The sequence below is a fragment of the Anopheles coustani genome, chromosome 3 (genome assembly GCF_943734705.1).
Source record: "Anopheles coustani chromosome 3, idAnoCousDA_361_x.2, whole genome shotgun sequence".
NCBI lineage: Eukaryota > Metazoa > Arthropoda > Insecta > Diptera > Culicidae > Anopheles > Anopheles coustani.
The window spans coordinates 26,458,440-26,481,126 of NC_071288.1; the positions used below are offsets into that span (position 1 = coordinate 26,458,440).

Sequence of the window (22,687 nt, forward strand, 5' to 3'; positions counted from 1 at the left end):
AAGCCAACGAACGAACCGGCGACGGAAAATACCCGGTTGGTGGCTTACCGATACAGGGCTCTAAATATTGGTGGGGATTTTCTCCGAATTTTCTCCCACCCAGCGCGCTGGCAGTGGCCTTCGATGGGGTGGACAGTCCATTGTGCACCACTGGCTTCGGCCATCGACGAGTTAATAAAGGTTTCCGAAAGTTCGCGCGAAAGTACCGCGACGTCTTTTATGTTGCAAATTTCCTACAAAAATATTCTTCCCCCGCAACAACGAACCAACGGGTGGGACATTTATTCGGTTTTCTTGGAACGTCGGTCGCGCACCGACGCGTGACGACTTTCCTTTGATTCCGCCAACGGCAATAACAAAAAAGCCGGCTCAACCCCGGCCCAAAGCCTAGTGATTACTCGAAAGCGGGATTAATTGCGGAGCCGCCTGCTGATGAAGACGAATGGGCGGAAAACGGTTCACCGCAACAGGTCCAACCACCGGGGTGGCCTGTTCGTGGGGCGAGGGGGAGAAGGAGGGAAGGGGGTAGTAAAAATCACCACAATCCAACCCGCAACATTGACGTTTATCACTTTGCACGTGGACGAACGGTGGGCGCGAGAGGACGAAAAAGTGAACGAAAAAATGGAAACTAAAATGAATCTCAGGAATTCGTGGTAAAGTTCATAAAGCACGCCAGTGCTTCGGCCAGTGCTTGACGTGCGAGTCTATTAGTTGGGCGGCTTTCCCGTGGCGAAGTGACAAGCAGATTAATACACCTGCACAATGTTTAACAAAGGATCAGCATCAGGATGGACATAATTTTCCGAACCCCCTTTTCGTTCCACCGTTTCACCCTTTCACCAACCACTGTTTCCGGCTTCCTTTCGGTTGTGGAATTTATATTACACTGCCCCGTGCATGGTATGCAATAAATACCCCTCGCGGGCCCAATTGCCTTCCCCCGCCCACCCCACCCGGTTGCAACAGGAATGCATTTAATTGCTTCACTTGTCAATTTGCATATCACGGCGCGTGTGATCGAGGGAGGGGGCACGGTCGGGTGGTGGTTTGGCTGGTGAAAAATAAATTATGTGCCAATTCGATCCGCTCTGCCGTTGACACGCGCACCGCACTGAGCGATGCATAGGAGGCTCACGTGGGTGGTGGTGGTGGAAAAGCATTCGCGTTCTATAACCCGCTTTATGCTTTCGTGTCACATTTATCGGAGCTCATTTATGAGTCCCCGGAATGATCGTAATTTAAAATCATTTTTACCATGACGCGCACACAAAGCGCGTGCTGCATATTGGGTTCGCTATTTTGTGCACACTCATTTTATTCCATTCAATTGAAGCCCGTGCAACGGCGTACAATGAAGTCGAAAATTTCATCCCGCAATATTCCTCTTTTATATGAGTTTTTTTGTCTTGTTTCCCCTTTGATCGCACAGCTTTTCCCGGGTTCACTTGTTGAAATTGTTTGCTAGTGAATGCATACCACACTATATTCATAAATATTTAATTAACATGCTTCCCAAGCCAACCAGGGCGAGGGAGTGATGATGGGAGGAGGGTGGGAGAGGGGAGGGTGATTGCATTATGAAATTTCCCATGGCTTTCGAACGTCGATCAATGAAGATTACAAAGAATATCGGTTTGCGTCCTGTTTCATTTTCTCTGTTACTAGCTATCTGTAAGTGTGTGTGTCTATTAATATGTGGGTATTCCTCATGTGATGTACAGGTTCCTCTGTCCCTCTGAAAGATTTATTTTGTCCTACCGTAGATTCCTTCCACGTGTGAATACATGTATTTTTTCCCAATGTAGAACATCCTTTTCAATAACATTTTTTAGTTCATCGTACTAATGCTAGAAGTAATATAAATGATCGCTAACTGTTTTATTAAAATATATCCTTTTATAGAACCATGCGGTAGAACATAAAATAGAGTATTACAAAATTATTATTGAATTGTTAGTGTAACGAAGACATTAAATAGGTAATTTCATTACCAGTTATATCTCTCAAATGATATTAAGCTACTGTTCTACGTCCTTTACACAACCGTCATGATATCTTTTCTCCAATCATACAACTTCTCAATCCGCGGGACAAATTTTTCTTCTTCGTCCATCCCTTTTTTATTCGCTCGTTCATCTCCTATTTCTGATTTTATTTATAAACGTAAAAAAAACGTTCTACAATCAACAACACATCTCTTTATACTTCCAGCTATGAGGTTAGCCGTGGTCGGTGGTGGATCAGATAGAGAACAAACACCAAAATTGCCATTCGCTCGGATTGGAATTGTATGTTACTCCCATTCCCCCGCTTCGGTTTTGCCAATTGGATGCAATGTTATCCAGGAGTGACATATTGTAAAACATTGGCATAACGGTTTCCCATTCGGTTAGAGTTCGTTTAGAATATTTCCAATCCACACCGGAAAGTTCCACACCATTATCGACGTCCACCAGTGGTGAAACGCAAGGTGGAAAGCGTCGATTTCCACTTTCCAATCCGATAGAACGCGAGGCAAACCCAATTCGACAGACACGAAAACCATCATCATCACCACTACTACCACCACCACCACCACCACCACCACCGCCGCCGCCGCCACGTCCATCGCTACCAACACCACCAACATCTTCGAAAAGCCCCCACATCTTCCTCATCTTCCAGTATAGGCCGTAGATATGAACCATGGCAAAACTTCGCCATTACAGGTGTTATTTCGTTTCCTCCTTATTTATGCAACCGAGCGCAGTGTGTCAGTTTCGGGCCGCTCGGTCGTTGCGTCCCGGTTCCACACCGATTCGTTGTGCTTTTGTGCAAAACTGTTCCTTCTGCTTCACCGTGTTCCTGGCATTGGCACTGCTTTTCCGCGCAGCACTCGAGAGCAAAAAACCAGAACAGAAAAGACTCACCCTCACTCACTGTCACTCTATCTACTCTACAGGACTTTTCCGATGCTTTTCACCTTTTTTCCCCGGGCGACCCCGGGTGCTACCTTTCTACCCTACTGCTTGCTGTCTGCTCGCTTCGCTTCACACTGTTCTATTTTTATTGTTTACAATAATTTCTGGCTGATGGCAACTGGTTTGCTGCTGTGTTTCTGCTTGATTCTTAGAGTTTGTTACGCGCCGGGCAAACGCTTGATTACTGTAATGATCGCATTCCGTTTCACGGCGCTTTTGAATCAGATCGAGAGAATTTATTTCACCTTCCGCTTGCTCATCATGTATTGCGTATTTATCAGCATAAGACCATATTGCAGTGGACACGGGAAACCAAGGTTCTCGTATCTTCGCGTCATTCTTCGGCACCATTTTGACTGAAAAGGATTCTTTGTTTTGGTTTCTGTTTTATCCTGTTTTCATGAACTTTATTTACTTTATCAAATTTTTAATATTTTAATGGACGAATTTTTGAACTTACATTTCCTAGTTGTAGTGTTATGTTGTCTGGGTTATCTTAAACAACGCCTTAAAAAAACGGTACCCTTTAAACGGGTTGAGCTCGCTATTAACTTATCCGTTAACTAATAAATCAACCAACGCATGTTAGTGTAGAAAAGTTAAAGTTATTGAACTGCTCACCACATTAACACCATGCACTAACTGACGACGGGTGTGGTTTTTCCTTTTGGCTAACAAATGTGTTTTCCTATTTACCTCTCTATTATGTCAATCGATGCCGCGGAGCAGGACTATGACGGCGATCTGCTTTGTCTGCAACCTGCCTATCATGTCTCACCAGGTGGGACTGGTATGGCAGGGAGGAAACGGCTGGGACGACCTCGTCCGAGAGCAGGTAAGTCTCGGTCTGCGTTGTGTGATGTTCCGGCATCCAATATTAACATCGTGCGCTCGTTCGCTAGGTCGAAGAGTCTACCATCCGGCAACGGCTCGGCGGACGGCGGGATTCGGCGGCACAGATTTCCGGCGCATCACCTCCTAGTACCTCACCGCCACCAGGTTCGTCTATGATCCCGCCCCATTTTTCCCGGTTTGGTCTTTGAATCTCTGATTTTGTTAACCCCAGGTGCGCAGCGCCGCCGACGAAGTTCGCTCGCCCAGCTGACGGACATCCTGCGCGAGTGGAGCGGCGGTGGCTCGAAGCGCCAGAAGGCCCCGCTGAACCGGCGTGAAACGCTGGCCGATCTGGCCCGCAGCCTGCCCTGGAACAAGGCCAACACCAGTGATTCGTACAACAACAACAGCAACAATAACAGCCAGAACAACAGCCATGCGCCTCCACCGCGGAAGCGGCGCGAGTCCAGCGCCGACTCGGGCGTCAAGAGCTGGTCCTACCGGCGGGACTCGCACGTGTCCGACTTCCGCAAGGAACGGGACTGGGAGCGCGACCGCGAGAAGGAACGCGAGAAGGAACGCGAGCGGGAGCGGGATCGGGAGCGGGATCGGGAGCGAGAGCGGGAGCGGGATCGGGATCGGGAGCGTGAGGATTACATCTACTCTGCCGACAACTATCGAAATGTGAGTGAAAAACCGGTACGATAAGGATGGTGTTAGTGCTTTACCGCGTCAGGGTTTGACAGAAGAAGACGTATGGGATTTGACAGCTAGAAGCTGTCGTACGAATTTATGATATCGATTTTATCTGTCAACAAAGATGGATTTTATAAATCCAGGATCGAGACTTTCATCTAGAAACAATAATAAAATGTAATTTTTTTAGAGATTTGAAAACAACAGAAACATTGGCGAATCTGACGTCCGATAAAATGTCGTGCGACAAAGCACTGACACCAGCTTAAAGGAGACCGCCGATTTGACATGATTTTCCCGTTGTGCCATTTCAGGGCTCGCGCCGGAACTCGAACGACTCCAGCCGGGATCGGTCGTCGCGCCGTGACTCGACGATCGGTGGTACGGCGACCCCGCCACCGCCCCCTCCCAAGGTGGTCGGTGCGCAGCGAAAGCGTAAGGACTCGCTGGTCGTCGCGGAAATGCCCAACTTCCGGCAGGAGCAGCGCCCCTCGACCAGCTCGACTGCGTCCGACTCCGGGCCGCTGTTCGTGGCCGTGGCACACGTGGACACCGGCTGCCAGGCCTTGCCTCCGCCGACCATTATCACCAGCTCGGTGACGCCGCCGGCCACCAGCCCCACCGCGCAGAAGGGTCGCCGCGACTCGACCACCCAGTGCGGCACGAAGATGAACCGGCGGGACTCGCGCGTCTCGCCCGAGCGTGCCCAGCGTCTCTCGAAGCTCCAGCGACAGGTAAGTTCTCGCACGTTCCATTTTGTTGTTCCGGCCTAATGGATCGCTTTCGCTCTCTGCTCTTTGCCAGGCCACCGCCTACGACGAATCGTGCCTGCCTCCGGGCGGATGGAGTCGGCGAAGTTCCCAGCCGGCCCTCAGTCCCGACGGCGAGGGTCCGGAGCGACAGGCGCGCCGCGACAGCCTCAGCCCGGACAGTGCGTCAAGGTGAGGCTTAATAGAGAGTCCATTACAATGTTGTCCCATCTTCGACGGGCGCTTTCCGGGCGTCCCTTAGGGCATGCGTCCAAAAATGGAAATTATATTGTCTACACTTGACCGTGAAGGATGGAAGATTACCCTTTTGAGTGTCAAGCACTTCCTTCGAAAGTTATAGTGGACATTCTATCCTGGTCTGCGAGGAAAGACTGATTTTGAAGCTAGTTAACGGCTTTGTTTTCCTTAGTTTCGTTGTTGGTAGAAATTGAGCTTTTAAGATGGATTCTTTAGGGATTCTATTACAAGAGAATAACATTAAAAAGTAAAATATCATAACCACGGATGTCCTTTAAAACTCTACTAGCTTTTCGAGCTTGCGGGATTTTGAAGCGTGCAACTCTATCCCAATCAACTAAAACGGCAGGTTTCTTTCGTCAATAACAACGAAGAGCTGGATTAGTTTCCACGACAAATAATTTTCATACCAAATAAATGGACATTTTATTCAATTTTCATTGATTTAAAAAACTGTATTAACTAATCTAGTTTAAACTAACGTTCATGGTCGGTAGTTCTAGTGATAAAATAACATGGCTGAAATTATAAAATTACCATTACAAAACATGTTTGCAAAATCATGCACTATAGGCCACGGTTCAATTGAAGGTAAAGCGTGCTAAAATATAGAATCAGCGGAACTGCGGTGAATTATGGCATGTGTAAAATAGGATAAAACAAAAAAGTTAAACAGAAGGTTTTCGTATCCAACTTAAAAAAGTAAGAATTATTATTCATAAAAAATCAGTGCAGTTCTAGTTCGCATGTAACTTCACACTCGTAAGACAAACGTAAGATTCAATGCATCGTAGGAAAACAAGGGGTTTACAGATGATAATTGCATCATTGAAGATGTTAACATCTAACTTGTAGGGCGTTAAGGTAAAACCTAAAGAGTAGGTTTCAGTCTCACTTCGCACACGGATAGATTGATACACAGTTACTTTTACTCAGATGGTTTCAAGAGGGTCCGATGAATTGTGCTACAAACAGAATGTAACGATTCGGTCATAACAAAGCTTCAAATTTCCCAATTTCCAGAGGACGCCGTGATTCACGATCCCACCTATCGCCCGATCGAAGCCACGAACGCGAGGGAAGCCCAAGGCGAAGCCGTCGCCTGCGCCGACAATCCTCTTCCGCCGCTCGACAACCCCGTTCGCCCGATTCGAGCAGCTGCTGCTCGTCAAGGTACGTGCGGTTCGGAACTCTCACAGAGAGCTTTTCACGTTGGGTTTTCCCACCCAGCGGCCTTTTTTCTCGAAACGATGAGTTTTCCCGCAAAGCTTCCGGTTTGTGTCTCGGCTAACGTGCATCGATGTCGATTTTCTTGCCCCTTCTCCGACACGATAGGGATGCGAGCCCTTGTGCACGCCCTCCGCCTCCCGCCGAGTGTGCCCCCCGGCCCTCCATCCGCCGGCAGTCGACCACCGAGGAGATCCTCATCGCGCGGGGCTTTCGCCGCCAAAGCACGACCGAGGAGATGATACGCTGCCGCAACTTTCGCCGCCAGAGCTCGCAAAGTGATGACACCAGCCGGTAAGTCCTGGCGCAAGTCCTTGCGAAAGCTCTCCATTCTCCTCTCTCTCTCTCTCTCTTCACGGGGATTTATGGGAAAGCTTTCGCCCTAAGCTTTCCATTTCGCAGCGTTTGCGGAAGTGAACTGTGGCCGTGAGTGTAGTACTGTGGCACCAAAGTTGACTCTCTGTTGCTCTGTTTCTTTCATGTCTGGATCGCCTTCCCACCTACCTGCCCGTACCCTCAACACAGCTACCGTGGTCGGCGTGACTCGAGCGCCCAAATTATCGACGGCACCATCGGGACGATGACGGTGGAAACCACGAGTACGTTTTTCGATTCTAGTACACAAACAGGTATGATTCGTGTGCGTGTGTGTACGTGTGTTTGTGTGTGATTCCGTCTGTTCGTGTGTGTGTCTGAGTGTATGCGTGTCCGTGTCGATGAGTGGCTAGTAGCTGTAAGCTCAATAAGGGATTTCGCCAGCAACTATAGCCACTAAAAGTTTGACCGCGCCGCGAGTCGTCCTCACTCCGTACGACATTGAGTTTGTGTGAGTTTGCGCCTCCCCCTACCGCTTTCCCGGGCCGCTGGTTGTTTACATTGCTCGAGCCCGGGAATTCGCCGCCCGGCCCGGGATGGTTGGATAGCTTTTTCCGGGTGTCATTAGCGTCGGGCTGCCGGGAGCTCTTTTCCTTCGCTCATTTCCCTTCGCTGGCGCCCCTGCGTTATCTGCATCGGTGATAATAGTATTCCAAATTTCTCCTGCTACAAAAAAAAAACAGTGATCCCTCCGCTCCTCGAGGGGTTCGCAAGGGGAAAACAACCAGGAAACGACGTTGACGAGGAAATGAGGTGGGACTGGGACTGGGACTGCATAATGAATGAAACTTCCTTTCGGTGGAGACTTTTCCCTGCGTCATTCATCTGTCATGTCAACCGACGGACGGATAGAGAACGCTCAAGCCGGATCCTTTTCTTCCCCCTTCCTCCCCACACTGTCCCGCGTCCTGCGTGGGTTGCAACGGTGTGTCCCAGAAACCTTTTGCTTTCATTTTCCTCCTCCCGAAACCGAAATCGCAGCACTCGCTTCGGCTTATGGATTACAACAGCGTTCCGTCGAAATAATCTCCGACACCCTCCCCCGGGGTCGTTTGCCTTCCACCGCCTTTCATGGTGCGTGTGAGATAATTTATCTGATTGACCATCGCGGATGCCGCCAACCGGAAGCTACCCTGTCGCGCGCCGGAAATGAACATGGAAAGCTTTTCTGGAGAAAGCTCGTTGCACTTCTTCACCATCTGTTGCTCGAAGGATGTTCTCAGAATTTGATAAACGCAGCTAGTGTGTAAAGAAAACAGAATTATCGACTTATTCGAAGAGGTTGCAATATTCTGTCCCTGGCCATATTTAAGCCCATCCGATGAAGTCACAATTTTAACAATGAAATGGAAAGTGTCAATGCCAAAATGTCCGGACACTCTACGGAGAAGGCTTATACCGTTTAGCCTTTAATCTCGGCCAGGAATGGTTGGCTGAGGCTCATCTATCTTCTAGCAGCTGGAGTCTAAATACTCGTTTTACAGTATGATTGATCCGTGTGATTAATCTTACTGATACTTTGCTAGATTTAGATACCTTACTTTTCCAGCACCTTAAAATTCTTTCGTAGATGGATTTGTGTTAGCTTTTTTGAAAAGAAAGATTTAAGAAAAAAAAAGGTTACTTGTGCTTTATTATGGTTTTTCGGCAGTTTCTAAATAATCGTCATAACGTTCTTTAGGGAACTTTAGAGGATGCTATTTTAACATATGCAACACAATAACGTAAACCATTCTACGCATTTTAAATCCTAATGGAACTAAAAAGGCTTCGTTTAACAAAGATCGCTTTCGAGTCGTAACCATTTTCAACCTAATTTTCGAAAGCCCAATTGAGCATGATAACTCGAATATCGGTTTGTCGAAGTGATCACAATCAGGTCATCAGGTTTCGTTTTCCTCCCTCGAAAAAAGCCAAAAGTTTTCCCTCTTTTTTGGTGCAGACAATTTTGAGGAAACAAAATACATAAAAAATAAGAGTAATTTCATCTCTACTTCAAGAGATGCCTTTCTCCTGGAACCGGTCGTGGGGTGAATTGTATTTTCCCGTCGCCCCGTTTTTTGTAGGAATCCTCATTGAAGTAAAAAGGGTTCCGAGAAATTCAAGCACGTGAAAGGAAACGGATTGCGGAGAAGTGGAGAACGAAAGAAAATCGTCTTAACTCGGCGAACCAACAATGCACACGCAACGTGCGGCCCTTTGTTTATTGCTGTTGGAGTGCGGCCGCCTTTCTTCGCGTCCACCGTTGCGTAAATTCGCCAGAGTTTGGCGAAGCGTGACCGGTTGCACGTGAAACAGCACCACTCGGAAGAAAGCACCCGAAAGAGGGCTTGCATCAGAAGAGGAAGAATGCGGGAGCCTCGGTGCGTTTGGGAAACACTTCAAAGAAAATTCTAAACTCTCCTCTCCATGCGGTGGCTTCAAGCGATGCCCCTTCGCTTCTTCCCCCTGGTGCTGGACAATTAGTTCCATTTGTTGTTACCGAAGCGGATTCCAGCCGTGGGTGGACGTGTCCCGGGGAAAGTATTTTCGTTGCCATGGTGGTCTCTCTACGAAGCGGTGGAGTTTGTGTTGAAATTTGGCAAAAGCAAGAAACGCGCAACCTACATCGTGACCCTTCGGCAACGGAACGACTCCGGCGGCGGGACCTGTGGCCGTTGACATCGGTGCCGTTCAAACTTGCAACTTTAGCCAACCGATCCTGGTGCCGATGATCCGAGGCTCGAGTGGCCTCCCGGCCAGCCCTTGAACCGGTGCTAGGTGTTATCTGATGCGGTTAATTAAATTTTACGAATGACCTGTCGCTCGCCCGGCTCTGTCACGCTTGTCCTCGACATTTGTTGCGACACAGAATGGCCGGCAGGTGAACCCGGTAGGGTCCCTCTCCGAGTACCCGCCATCAACCAACCCCTTGTCGTGCTTCTAATGAGGTGCCAAGCGTACGGATAATGTCCAACGATCCGGGCTCAACGTGGCTGAAGCGGACGGGTTTTCCTACACTTTGCAGGCGGGAGGAAATGTGCGTTTCACATTACCAGCAACGGCAGCAGTGAACAGGTTTGACAATTGTCCTTTTGCAACCCCCCTCCCACCGTCCCCACGTGAGAACATGCGACCGGAAAGATTGCACCCAAGTTCAAGCCCCCTGGACCCGAACTATGTCGTCTCGTTGAAGGCGACTCTGAAGCAGAAGAAATTCCTTTCGGTCAAATGCCAGCGTCACGTTCTACCTCTGACAAGGGATTTTAAACCTAACGTGCAGCATAACAGGGCCATAAATTAGAAGGTCAGGTGAGGCGAAATCTTTATTTAACCTTATAAAAATCGTTGAACTAAGTTTCTCCTTCATTTGAGGCTCTTGAAGAACTATCTTTTTCTCCCTCAATTTCTGACAACATTTACTTCATTTACTGGACGTAAGCGTGATTTCGAAGAAGCAACTCTCACCTAATCTGGTGTATGGTGAAAATCCTTCTTATTTACGTCACCGAAGGTTGTTATGAATGCACGAAATGTGTCCGAAAACGTTGCTACGATTCGCTAATTATAGAAGACTAATTTAGTCTCTCCGCCATCGACGGACCATGTGACAGAGCTAATGTTATTACGCGCTTCGCACGGCGACGAAGATTTTAGGTTTTCTAATTATACCTTCCGAAATGGCGTTCTGAATATTTGTTTGCATCGAATTAATTTGCCGATTCCGGGAAACCCCGGGTGGGCTTCCGAATTGCGTACGCGCGAACCGTCTGACTTTTTTACGCTCGAAATGGGAAAACAGTCCGCCGCGTGAATTCTGCCTTGATGCGCTATATTTAAACGGCTTCAACAGCAGTTGATCCTCTATTTTTGACACTTCATTCACGACGGGGCCTTTGATACCTGGGCTTTTTGGGGATGCTAATTTTACGCCACCAAATAGAAAAGCCACCCCAAAACTGGCTGAAAAGAAGATTCCAAGGAGGTGTTTATTTTTTGTTCATGCAGCAGTCACCCCGAGATGGTGGTTTTGGTGTGCGAACCCATCAACGTAATCAGCTTCCATCATCTTTCGATCCGTTTAGCGCGCCATCTTTAAGGCCACGTTTCGGGCGGGCTATCGATTATCCCGCGGGGTTGACTGCTTCGCATCGATTTTCCACCGCCTTTTGCCTACCCCCATCCTGCGGCAGGCCTCTCAGAGACCTCAAAAAGTGTGTGTGTGTGTGTTCATCGGAAGTTTGCGCACGCATTCGGATTTGGTGCAGCGCCCACTGTAATACGCAAATACCGCGGATGGTTGTCCCAAAAATATAAATACTTTCATTCATACCACCGTGGGCGGTGGGGGTGGGGGAAAATGCTTCACCTCCCACGGTACAAGCTTATCGATTTTCCCCGGGGTTACTATGTACGCACCAGTGAGGCGTGGGATTGAAATCTTGTGAATGAATCGGGGGCTGGCTGAGGGAAATCAAATGGGAAACCGCACATCACTTCGTGAGGGATTGTTTTTCCACGCCAGCGTGAAACCTGGGGCCTGAGGTGGGCAGGAAAAGCTATAAAAATCGTTACAACGGCTCCGCTCGCAAGCGTCACGGATCTCAGAGGCCGCTTACAGAATGTTTCAAAATTACGATGACGCCAACGGAAAAATCTGTCACGTTGGCTTGGTGACGTAGTTAAATTACCCGGTTCCGGACAGGGAAATGGAGCAAACGTAGAGGTCGGGAAATGTGTCAATAGCAAACGCCTCGATCGTCAATTCACCTGGAATAGCGCTCCATTCCACGTGAGCCTTCATCACTACCTTTTCCACTGGACACAAATCTCGCTCGTTGGAGATGAGCCGGCGAAAAATTATGGCTCGAGCAATAAAAAGAAAAAGACATTCAGCGCAAAGTAAAACAAAATGATGAAGATAAAAGCCACGTGCGTTGACGCCATTCCGTCAGATACCCAGGGCGAGTTTTAATTCCTTTCGTAAAGATTTCCGCCATGAATGCGGGGCGAAGAGATTTTGTCGGTTCCCCCGCTCGCTCCGCACTGAAAGCGAAAGGCGGTCGGAAGGAAAGTTGCTTGCCATAAATCTGATTTGCATACCAATGAGACCCTGGGTCGACGTGGCGAAACAAGTGTGGCGGGAGAGGGGGCAGGGTTCGAGCCGACTCAACAGTTGCGAGAATGAAGGGGGGAGCGTTGTTAAATTATTTTAACGGCGAAAATTGTTTTACATAAATTCTCACTTCTATACGCTGAAACATTCCCAAATCCCAGCGGATGGCGCGGAGTTCGGAGTTGCTGGAAGAGCACGTCGGTATATAATTACGTTGCGATGATATTGTACGATCAAATGGATGCAAAAATGTGTACTTTGTGTTGCAAAAAATCCTAACGACGAAAGAAGCCGAGCTTGAAGTGTTTAAATTGATTATGGACACCAGAAGTTAATATATTGGGCCATTCAAATTTATTTAACACATTTTCATTGAAAAGATTCAAACAAAAATAATATATCGATTACTATTCTAATAGAAATACAGGCTGGCCCCGGTTTTCGTCACCAAACGGGATTTTGACAGCGACGAAAACCGGGGCTAGCGGACTAAATTTGTTACGTTTATAATACCTACTCAAGACTTGACTAACACAAAACAAACGTTGGTTGTGTACATTCTTCTCGTCTGAATTTTCAGTGGTTGATATGAAGGTGTTCTTCAAACTATAACAAAGTTTGTGTATTTAATCATCAAATCAATGGCCACCAACTTTCCGTTTTACTTCTTTGGTTTCCATGCCGTGTAGGTTTACAATAATACATTCTTCTTCTTCTTGGCGTAACGACCTTGTTTGGTCATGCCTGCCCGTTAAGGGCTTACGAGACTTGGTTCCCTGTTGTACGTGGATAGTCAGTCCTCTCGTACAGGGGAGGGTCCGGTCACGGTTGGGATTCGAACCCACGCCGCCGAGCCCCGGCGCTCATGGGCCGATTTTCTAACCGGCACTACCGCTCGGCTGTCGCGGACCTCCAATAATACATTCAGTGCTTCAATTGGAAGATATTTTTAATTGAGCAAAGTAGTCTGAAGCAGAAAACCTGCACTACCCGTTTATGAGTCCATGTTCGGATCCTCTGTCATACAAAATGCATTGAATCATATGAGTAAAGAACAAAGCACGCTACTATAAACCAGCTTCGAACGATTTGTCAAACGACGAAAACCGATGCTGACGAAAACCGGGGCCAGCCTGTAATTTATAAAAATAATATATTGAGTACCATTGTAGCTTCTAGAGGTTACAAAATAATGTTTGTACAATGTTTCCAGCAACTCTTTATAGATATATCTCTCGCTCTCAAGTCCCTTCTTATCAATTGACGACTACAGGAAAACGTACCCGTTTTTCATCGTTTTCGTTTACTTTAGGACGCATAATCGCTTAATCTGTCCCCTTTTCACTGCGAGCCCAAAAAAGAAGTTCAAGGCATGTCTTGTACGAGCAAACTGTTAAGAAAATGATCAAAAAAATGGTACAGAATTTACTTTTAACCCATCTGGGGAGAAAGAACATTGATTGTAGGGCTGCTTAACAACAACAACCTGTGAAAACCCCTTTCAAATGACACTCCCCGAATGTGTGTGTTTTGTATATTTTTTTGTTCCTCTTTCTCTTTCCCTCTCTCTCTCCCTCTCGATCTTTTCTGAAATCGTTCTAACCTCATAACATCCCCGAACGGGACTGGCTACCACGAACTCAATCGAAAATCGCATAAAATCACGTTCTCTTCCCTCCCCTGGTGTCCTTTTTCTAAAGATTCTTTTCTGCTTTCCCCCTCCCCTACCACCATTCCCACCATCCGCCAAAAGGTCAGAAATGCCGAAGGAAAGGATGCCGGTTTCCAGCGAAACGGTAGCTTTCCGAATTTTTTTGCGCCTCCACCGTTTCCATCGCCATTCGATCGAAACCGATCGAACCAAAGAGTACGTACGCACCGGACGGGAGCGACAAAAAGGGGAGAAGCGCCACGAAAAGAAGGTCACCAAACACACCCACACACGCTTCCGTGTCGAAGGTACAAAAGCCGGATCCACCTGCCGAAACGTAGGGCCGTCATGGCTGTGGCGCTGAAGCGAAACCGAAAAAGAAAAAGTTTGGTTCGATCCGAAAGAAAAACAACAATTCGTGCCTTTTGGGAAAGAGTTGAGAGAGATGGGTAAGGGGGAGGGGGGGGGGGGGGGATGGAAAAAAACAACACAACGCCATTCGCACGGCCGACCGTCCTTCTTCGGCTACAAGTTGATCCGTTTTTATGACAATGCGATGGGGAAGCGAGGTTTGGTGGGGACGAATTTGTTACTTTTCACCTCTTCCATCACCCACTCCCCTCTCCCCACCCTTCTACAAACTAAGCCTTTTTTTACGATGTTCAGTCACGCACTAAGCGGCCCAACTATGTGCGCCCCGGAATCGAACCCGCACCCGCGGGCTGTTGGGTTCCATAGTTTTGGGGTTTTTCTTTACTGCCAATCGGGCGATCCGAAATCATCATCAAGAGACCGCTCTCTTTCCGACCTTTCGAGCCAGCAGTGGTGTGTGCCTCCGTTCGGCCTTCCAGTTAGCGTTCAATCTGGGCCGTAAATTTGATCCCGACCCGATTCGATTCGACTCGAAAGCGGTGGCAGCAGGGAAAAACGGGACAGGGTGGGCAGGACTTTTCCACCTCAAAATCAACAAGTTCGCTGTCGCTCGTACCGTCACGGTGGCGCCTTTGATGTTTCCCACGAAGGCTGAGATTATGTTTGTGGGGAATTATATTCGACCGCCGAGTTGTGCATAGTGTTTTCTGTTTTCTGTAAAGAAAAACGAATGGAATTACTTGGAAAACAATTTTGGACGAAGCAAATTGGTTCTGGGTAACCTTAAGGCATGTTTTGTGGCCATTTCGATTGCAACAATGGTGTTTTCCATTTTTAATATGTATCGTAGAAGCGAAAGCAATACATCAAACTTTCGGTGCACTCAAAAGTAACCTCCACCAAAGACAATAAATACTACTAAAGGAGTCCATCTTTGCTTACTTTTCGGTGTAAAAATCGAAAGCGAAAGGACCGAGTATTTTTTCACATTCTTTATCCGTCACCTGCGCGAACTGGTGGTGGACATTTGCAAACAGGTTTCATAATGCACTTTAATTAAAAATGCATTACAGCAGAAGGAAAATCAGTAGCAGCTGCAGCCGCATAAGCAGCAGACATAAATAACTTTCCTCCCTTCCGTTCTGCACGGCCGACACGAAATCCCTCGATGGCTTTCCCGCCGGGGCTGCGGAAAATAAAACACGCAAAGCGGGTGCGAACACGGGAAACAAATTTATCACACTCGGAAAATCACTTCCCATGGGTTTCGCTTTTATCTGCGTCCCTCGATCATTCGAACGATTTATTTGATCGATTGCAAGGCGGGAGAAAATAACCTCATTGGAATAAAAGTAAAGCCGAAATTCGCTCGCATTCGTTTCCCTCGAACAGGTGAATGCACCGGTGACCGGTTTTTTTATATCCAACCGGACCCAAAGGGAATATTCGTTGCCACCGAATGTGGTCGTGTAAGCATAACTTAACAACGGGAAGATGGAAATTGGAAATCCACAGTTACCATTGAGTGCGATTGATTTGTTGGATTGTTTACTCTTACCGATTGAAATTGAAATCATATTTTGTCTTTCCATTTCGTGCTATTAAAAACCTATTCAAATATAATTTGGTGTCTGCTGGTTAGATTTTGAGCCGTTTAGAATATTTAATTTACAAAATTCAGAATTGTGTTGAACGGCCAACTTATGACGCGAGCATATTGGTGAAGGAAGACAAAAGAAATCAACTGTAGGCGGAGTCGAGTAATACAAATTCAAGGTTTTGTTTTTGTTGAAAACTACCGATAGGAAGAATATTTTGTAATTTATCTTTTTCTCAAAAATCACACAATTAAAATATACATGTTTTGCAAGGCATGCAAATTTGAATTTTGTCAATTCGTCCTTTTTGTAATATTCTCATGTCATTCTCTACGGTGAGGACAAACTGAAAACGTACCAAAAAAAAGGTTGACTCAGTGGTTCAACCCGAGCAAAATGTTATCACAAAATGGGATACTTTTACCTTTCCCGGAAATGACACTGAAGTTTAAGAAAAAAAAAAATGGTAGCTACCACCCTAAATCCAACTGACCGCTAGCCTCTTCCTAACGAAAATCACACGAAAGCAACGATGATGAATAAATCATTAACGCTCAATGGCATCCCCTCTCGGTTTGCAGCCCTGCAGGGTTTATATTTTTCCGCCAATCAAGCCGGTGTTCCGTTTCATTGGCACTCTTCGGTACGAATAACTCTTCCTGTTGGTAGGTAAATTTTTGCTGCTTCCTCGCCAATCCTGCCTTCTTTTGGTGGCTTCAATTCTATCGATCCACACAAATTCCTTTGACAGAAACGGGTAGGAAAAAAAGGTCATCCTTGAGCCGCCCTACATTGCGATGGAGGATTTTTTTGTGCTTTCGTTCAGCCTATGAAGAGAATAGTAATGATATTATCGTGAAGCAGGCTGTTTTCCCTTTTTTTCCCCCCTTTCGATCTCGATCTCGTGGCCGTAACTTTGGCTCCAAACGCCCTTTTCACACGAAGCACCAGGCGCCTCCATTTCGACCATCATTCACGAATGCCGTGGTCACCGACATTGATGACCCCTTCGCAACGCCCCCGTGTGTCCTTTTGCAGCGTTTAATGCTCCTCGGGGGCATTCCGGAGAAAGTGTTGTCATTACTCGCACTTTGTCTGGCCTTTTTTCCTCCCCCCCCTGGCTTGGTAGGCACCCTTTTTTCCGGTGGGTCGCACTGCAGCGATGCGCCCAATTTTCTTGGCCACCAAGTTTCAGTGCTGCCGTCCGGCTGTCCTTCCCTGGAGCAGCGTTGATGAGTTGGCGCGGAGGGTGTCGAAGGGTCACAAAAACGGAATTTAATGACGCAGAAAAGATTGAAAAAACCCCACCCTCCCCCCACCGGACGACGAAGGTGTTGGGAGGTGCGTGGTGCGTTTACGGCCACGGCCAAGGTTCATTTCGAAGCCTTCACTTTCGAAAGCGCCTCATGCGGAGTGAAGTTTCATCGCATAGATTCCAGATTTTAGTCAGATTTTGCTTTATTTGGCCTCCATTTGGAAACATCTTAAAAAGTGGCGCAACGAACCACAACACATACAGCGTTGGTTTTTGTTTTTGTTCCGGAAAGCGCCAACCAACCTTTCAAGTTGTAGTGGATCGATCGGTGCAGAAACGCAAAAAGTAACGTGCAGAATTTACGGTCTTTTCTTAATTAGATAAAAATGTCCTCCTACCTAAGGAAGTCAAGTGGCAAGGACAGTGCCGAAGTTTTTCTTCATTCCCTTTTCGGAAGGGACGGGAAATGAAGTTTTCTTCTCGTTCAAAAACAATGCTTATTTTTCTTACCATCCCCTAGCGGCGTAGATTCTATAGTAAGCTAAAAAAAGCAGCTATTTTCTTACTGTTTTGACGATATTTGATGTTTTAATTTTACACGCAAATATTAACATTTACATATAGTTTTTATTTATTACGTAAATGTTTTCTTCCAATCAACTGTATCTATTGAAATATTTGCATAAAACATACGTTTGATAAGATGTTCGAATGGAGCCGCCATGAAAGATATAACTCACTTTATTGTAGTAATACAGAAGATGGAAGTTGTCCTCACATGTTGAATTGTTGTATCGTTCAGTGAGGCAACAATCAGATCATCTTCAACTGATTGTATTTTTCGGAATGCATCCCACCAAAAGGAAGAATCTCCTTGAACTGAGGTAAAGCTTTTCACCTTTTGCATTTTTGACTTCGGTCACGATTTGATGGCAGTAAGACCTGACCGTCTCCCACTCCACAAACGCTATGCAACCTACCCTGAATCGAAAGCAAGCGGACGGCGCGTCTGTACGTGTGTATGACCTCGCCGGGAAGGAAAATATGGAGCAAATATTTCCACATGACAGGACGTTGACTTTTACGTACGTGCCTCAAACAACATGGTGTTCAGTTGGGACAAGCGGGAGTTTGAGATTGCACTGAAGCTTGTCGGGGCGGTTACTTCATTGCGTCGTTCCGCTTTGTCCCGAACGCACACTTACAGCGAAGAGAAAAATAGGATAGACGGGAGTGCGTTCAAAGAATGCGATTCTACATCGTCGCTCGAACGAATGGAGGCGCCTGGTGGCTCACGTGAAAAGGGGTACGTGTGTGTGTGTGTGTGTGTGTGTGTGCCACTTACATCGCATACACAATCGGGTTTCGTATTACGCAGTGATGAAGACAAATAGCTCCGTGTGCGGATCACTTACCGTCTGCCACCCGGACAGACTCCCCTCCCCCTGCCCCAACACGTAGCGGGTAGCATTTCCGATACGAATGGAACCTAATTGAACATCACTCATTTATGCTGTACGGTTGCATTATTGTCCTCCCTCCCCTTCTCACGGACCCGCGGGGCACGTCGAGAGCGATTGTCGGGTCGGAGAAGACATTGAAGATGATGGGCCTTGGGAAAGATGATCTCCTTACCGATGCCCTCCGCCTTCAGCCTCGCTGTCGCTGGCAGTTCCCCAAACGATTCATCACATTTATTTTCCATCCCAACCGACCAGCTCGGGGCACGGAAATGTGGTAGGTTTGCTTTATCTGTGTTTTTTTTCTCTCGGAAAATTCATACCTCGAAACGAGACCATCAGTCAATCGTGAAAATGAATCGTACAACCATCAGCTAGCGCCAGCTGTTTATGCCCCTTTCCAGTCCCCGGGCCTAAGTGTACTCGACAAATCGGTCGTTCGGGCGCGGATCCAATTTAAAGAAAGCGAATCCGTCCAACCAAACCCACCTGGCACACGCTGGCATGAATAAAAGGTAAACATAAAAATCATTACCGTTGATGCGAGGTGATTTTGACGAAATGTTTCTTCCTCTCCCCCCGTGCCTCGTTCATCCGGGGCACATTTTCGGCTCGCAATCAAACGCACTTTTAATACACTTCACAAACCCATTCGGACTCTTTTTCGTTGCTGGAGCCATCAACCAACACACTTTTCCCAAGCCCAACGCTTCCGCACGCACACCCGGTTGAGTAATCGATCGTCCTTAGTTTCCAATTTTCCGTGCCTTCAACCATCCGGTGGAGCGGTTGTGTGGAAAAGCCATGATTTCGTTTTTCGTCCGGAGCCGGAGCTGGAGACGTTTTGCTGCGAGCGAACGATCCGAACGAAAAACATCGTAAATCGTAAGTCGCTGTCACCGTGATCCACTAGGACACTAGACTATGTCCCCTGTTCGGGCGTCCGTTCCGTGCCCCTTTCCTTCCGCCCACGCGACGGCACACGAAGCTCCATCAATTTTTCGTTATCCATTACCTCCCAGGACCACCGAGGCCGGGGTTTTCGCCAAGCTCGAACGGCGAACGAAGCGACAACCCCAGCGAGAGGATGCACCCTGCTCGGTGGGAAGTTTTTATGGCGCTCGAAGCAAAGCCCGTGTGCGCCCGAAATTAATGCCACTGCCATTTGCAGGCGCCAGCAAAGTTAAAGTGGGATCATCAGTTGGTCATGAATGAGAAACGAGCAGTCGAAGCGGAATATTGATCGGCGAGCGGTAGATCGAGGGCGGGGAAGCGGCTGGGGGGAAGAGAAAGTCGCGCAAAAGTTCGACAAAAGCGGGAAGAGTGCGACATCCTGCCGAAGTGTTCAATCGAAACTAGTTGCCCTGCTGGAAGGATTGATAAATTTTCCTCCGAATTTGCTCCAAGGAAATACAACAATTGATTCATTCGAGCGTCAGCTGATTACTTAATAAGCGTTTTGTTTAATTTACAACATTCGTTTCCGGGATCATAATTTAGGCAATTTAATTACCAATAATAACTGTTGAATGTTAAGAAAAAGTTATTTGAGTATGATACAAATTTAGTTCGATCTATCTTGCTATATTTTCTAAATCACTTCTGGAGGAACGTGTAAAAAGTGTAACGGTTTTATTAATTTGAAAGGATTGTGTAACTAAGACTTAAAAACAAGAGTTTTGTTTTTGTTTAGATCCTCTGTTCTTTTCGAGCGTTTTTCTTTCTCTAAATTTTAGTTACCTCTCCAATCTGTTAGTCTTCATCTGATAAAAACATACCATAACAAATCATAGGCAGCAAAAGATGCATTCATTTTCAAACAAAACCTTTGACACACAAAATTTAAAGATTCACTGTTTGCGCATGATGAATAATTCTGCAACTTTAGTATCAATTGCAAGCTCCCAACGTCGGTTTTCAGCGTGAGAGCAACATATTGGAGTGTTTTCTTCTAGCGAAATCAGGTTAGGCTCGAGGAAAAACAAAAGCAATCCCCCATTGTGACCCGTTTTCCTTCCAAGAGCCACCGGGTGGAGTTGCCCTGGAGCAGCGCGACGAAAACTCGACACGAACAAAACGAAACAAATTAGGAGTAAAAACCAGGAGAAAAAAGGCAACGACCAGCAACAGCTCGCCCCGAAAATCTACCACCTGTGAACGGGTGGCGACCGGTGAGCAACACTTCCAGCGAGATGATGGTAGGGAAAATGATTATCACTGGAAAAATTCACTTCCAACCGAGGGTTTCTCCACGTTGAAGCCGAAGTTCTCTCTCAAAATAACGCCGTGTTATCCTCTCTCGCCAGCTGTCAGTTTGTTCGCATGAGTCCGTTGTACGCTTTACTTTACTCCCGTTTGTTTTCCCTCGAGTGCGAGGGTTTCCCTGCACCACCACCCACCACGTCTGAGCATTTTCCGAAGCGGTAACATCGGGAACGTTGAACTCTTCTCACGCTCACGCTTCCCGACCGTTCCAGGAGGGGAAAAGCTTACTGAAAGTCTTGCCGCCTCGTTCGTCTGCCCGGGAACGTTTCCGGCGGAAGAGAAATGGATGCCGCTTTCTCTGCACTGTCCGATCAGCTTTCGGGCTCAACTTGTTGGACTTTCCAGGCAACCAACGAAAAAAAAAGGCAACCGATACCCGGTGCTGGAGAAGACCCGAATGACGAAAGCGCCACGCACACGCACACATTGTTGTACGCGTCCCTCAACACCCGCACCGTGCCCTTGCTCTCACGCAACCTCGTGAGTTTATTTGAACACTCAATACAAATGGGGAGCAAATGGAAAAAAAGGAAAAAGTACAACACACTCGTAAGCGACGCGAACCCGCGCCGAGTTTTCCGAGCCACTTCCACCGAACGGGGAGTGTTTGGGGGAGGGAGTGCAAGGGAGTGGCGTAAGGGACGCAGCGCAGTTCAGCGGTGTCTTCAGCATACGAGCCAAACACGACCGGTTCAGTTATCTCTGAGACGTCCGCCGATACGCAAGCAAGCGAACGGGAGCCTTTTTTCCTTTCCTTCCAAAAAAACGGGCCTGTCTGTCGGGAAATATCCTACCCAGTGAAAACCCCCGTGCGTTACAGTATCACCATGTGAGATTTATTTTCCTTTTATATTGCTGCGTGTGTGTGTGTGTGTGCGAGTGAAGAAAAACCCCATTAAGGGCATTCGAGGAAAGCATATTACCGACCAAATGACATGATAAGAAAAATGTGTCTGTTGGCAAACAGAAGTTGTACGCTTTGAAACGTTCCGGTGAAGTGAACTTCGCTCGGGGGAAAAGTGTGCGTCCATCTTGCGCGCCTGGCAAACAGCTGGAACAAGAGGGTTTCGGTTGTTTTCCATTCTTTTCGTCCAGTTTGCCTTCATTGACACAGCGACGAACTCGAGCTTGAGTGTAAACAATCTGTACTGCCCGTTTCCCGCAACGACCCGCACAGCTTCATGGGCAGTTCACTCTTTCGCCTTAAGCCGAAGGCACAGCACAGGAAAGGAAAACAAATACTCACGCAGCAGCGCCACAGGGTTGAGACAAGGGGACAGCATTATGTGCAGGCAAGTGCACGTAATCCTTTCGCGGAAGAGCGTACCAGCGTTGGCGTGGCTCGGAAAAGTTCCCGACAGCGTGCTCGTCCGCGCGCAAGATACGACCAAAAGTTAGCTGCCAAATAGGGTGACACACTCGGCTATGTTGCATCAGCATCCTGCCTCATTCACAAAGTGAGAGTAAATAAAAAGCAAGACAGAGGACTTGAGGTAGCGGACCGACGTAGGAAAACTCATGCCGCCGGGTGAAAGTTTGGGGCGTGCGTGCAGACGGAGATGTTCGGTAAACAGGGGATACTTTGTTTGCCCAACAACTAGCTACTCACTCACAGCCTACTTGCACAATTGTCACGGTAGCTGATGGCAGCTGTCAGCAATGGGATGTTGTCTCCTTTTCCGGTCCGTCATTTGATCGACACGCTGACACACTGGAGACGTCTGTTAGGGACAAAGCAAGCCTTGCATTCTTTAATAAATTCTATTCACTTGCATGATTTTTAAAGTTAGCTCAAACACTGATCCTATCCGTCCTATTTTCTAGCGAGCTTTGAAGTGGAAGTGTGAGTCACAATAATTTCCCCATTAGCGCGTGCCACGTGCCCGGTG

General features: G+C 47.3%; 1 protein-coding gene across 1 annotated transcript in view; it reads left to right on the plus strand.

The window, feature by feature from the left end:
* Positions 1–2,688: 2,688 nt before the first annotated feature.
* LOC131261348 (uncharacterized) overlaps positions 2,689–22,687 on the plus strand; it is a 105,995-nt gene continuing 85,996 nt past the window's right edge. Inside the window, exons 1-9 of the mRNA XM_058263358.1 lie at positions 2,689–2,711; positions 3,693–3,798; positions 3,866–3,962; positions 4,030–4,481; positions 4,808–5,227; positions 5,298–5,434; positions 6,524–6,673; positions 6,836–7,021; positions 7,253–7,326. Coding sequence (XP_058119341.1) covers positions 2,689–2,711; positions 3,693–3,798; positions 3,866–3,962; positions 4,030–4,481; positions 4,808–5,227; positions 5,298–5,434; positions 6,524–6,673; positions 6,836–7,021; positions 7,253–7,326 — 1,645 coding nt within the window. The remainder of the gene's footprint in view (positions 2,712–3,692; positions 3,799–3,865; positions 3,963–4,029; positions 4,482–4,807; positions 5,228–5,297; positions 5,435–6,523; positions 6,674–6,835; positions 7,022–7,252; positions 7,327–22,687) is intronic.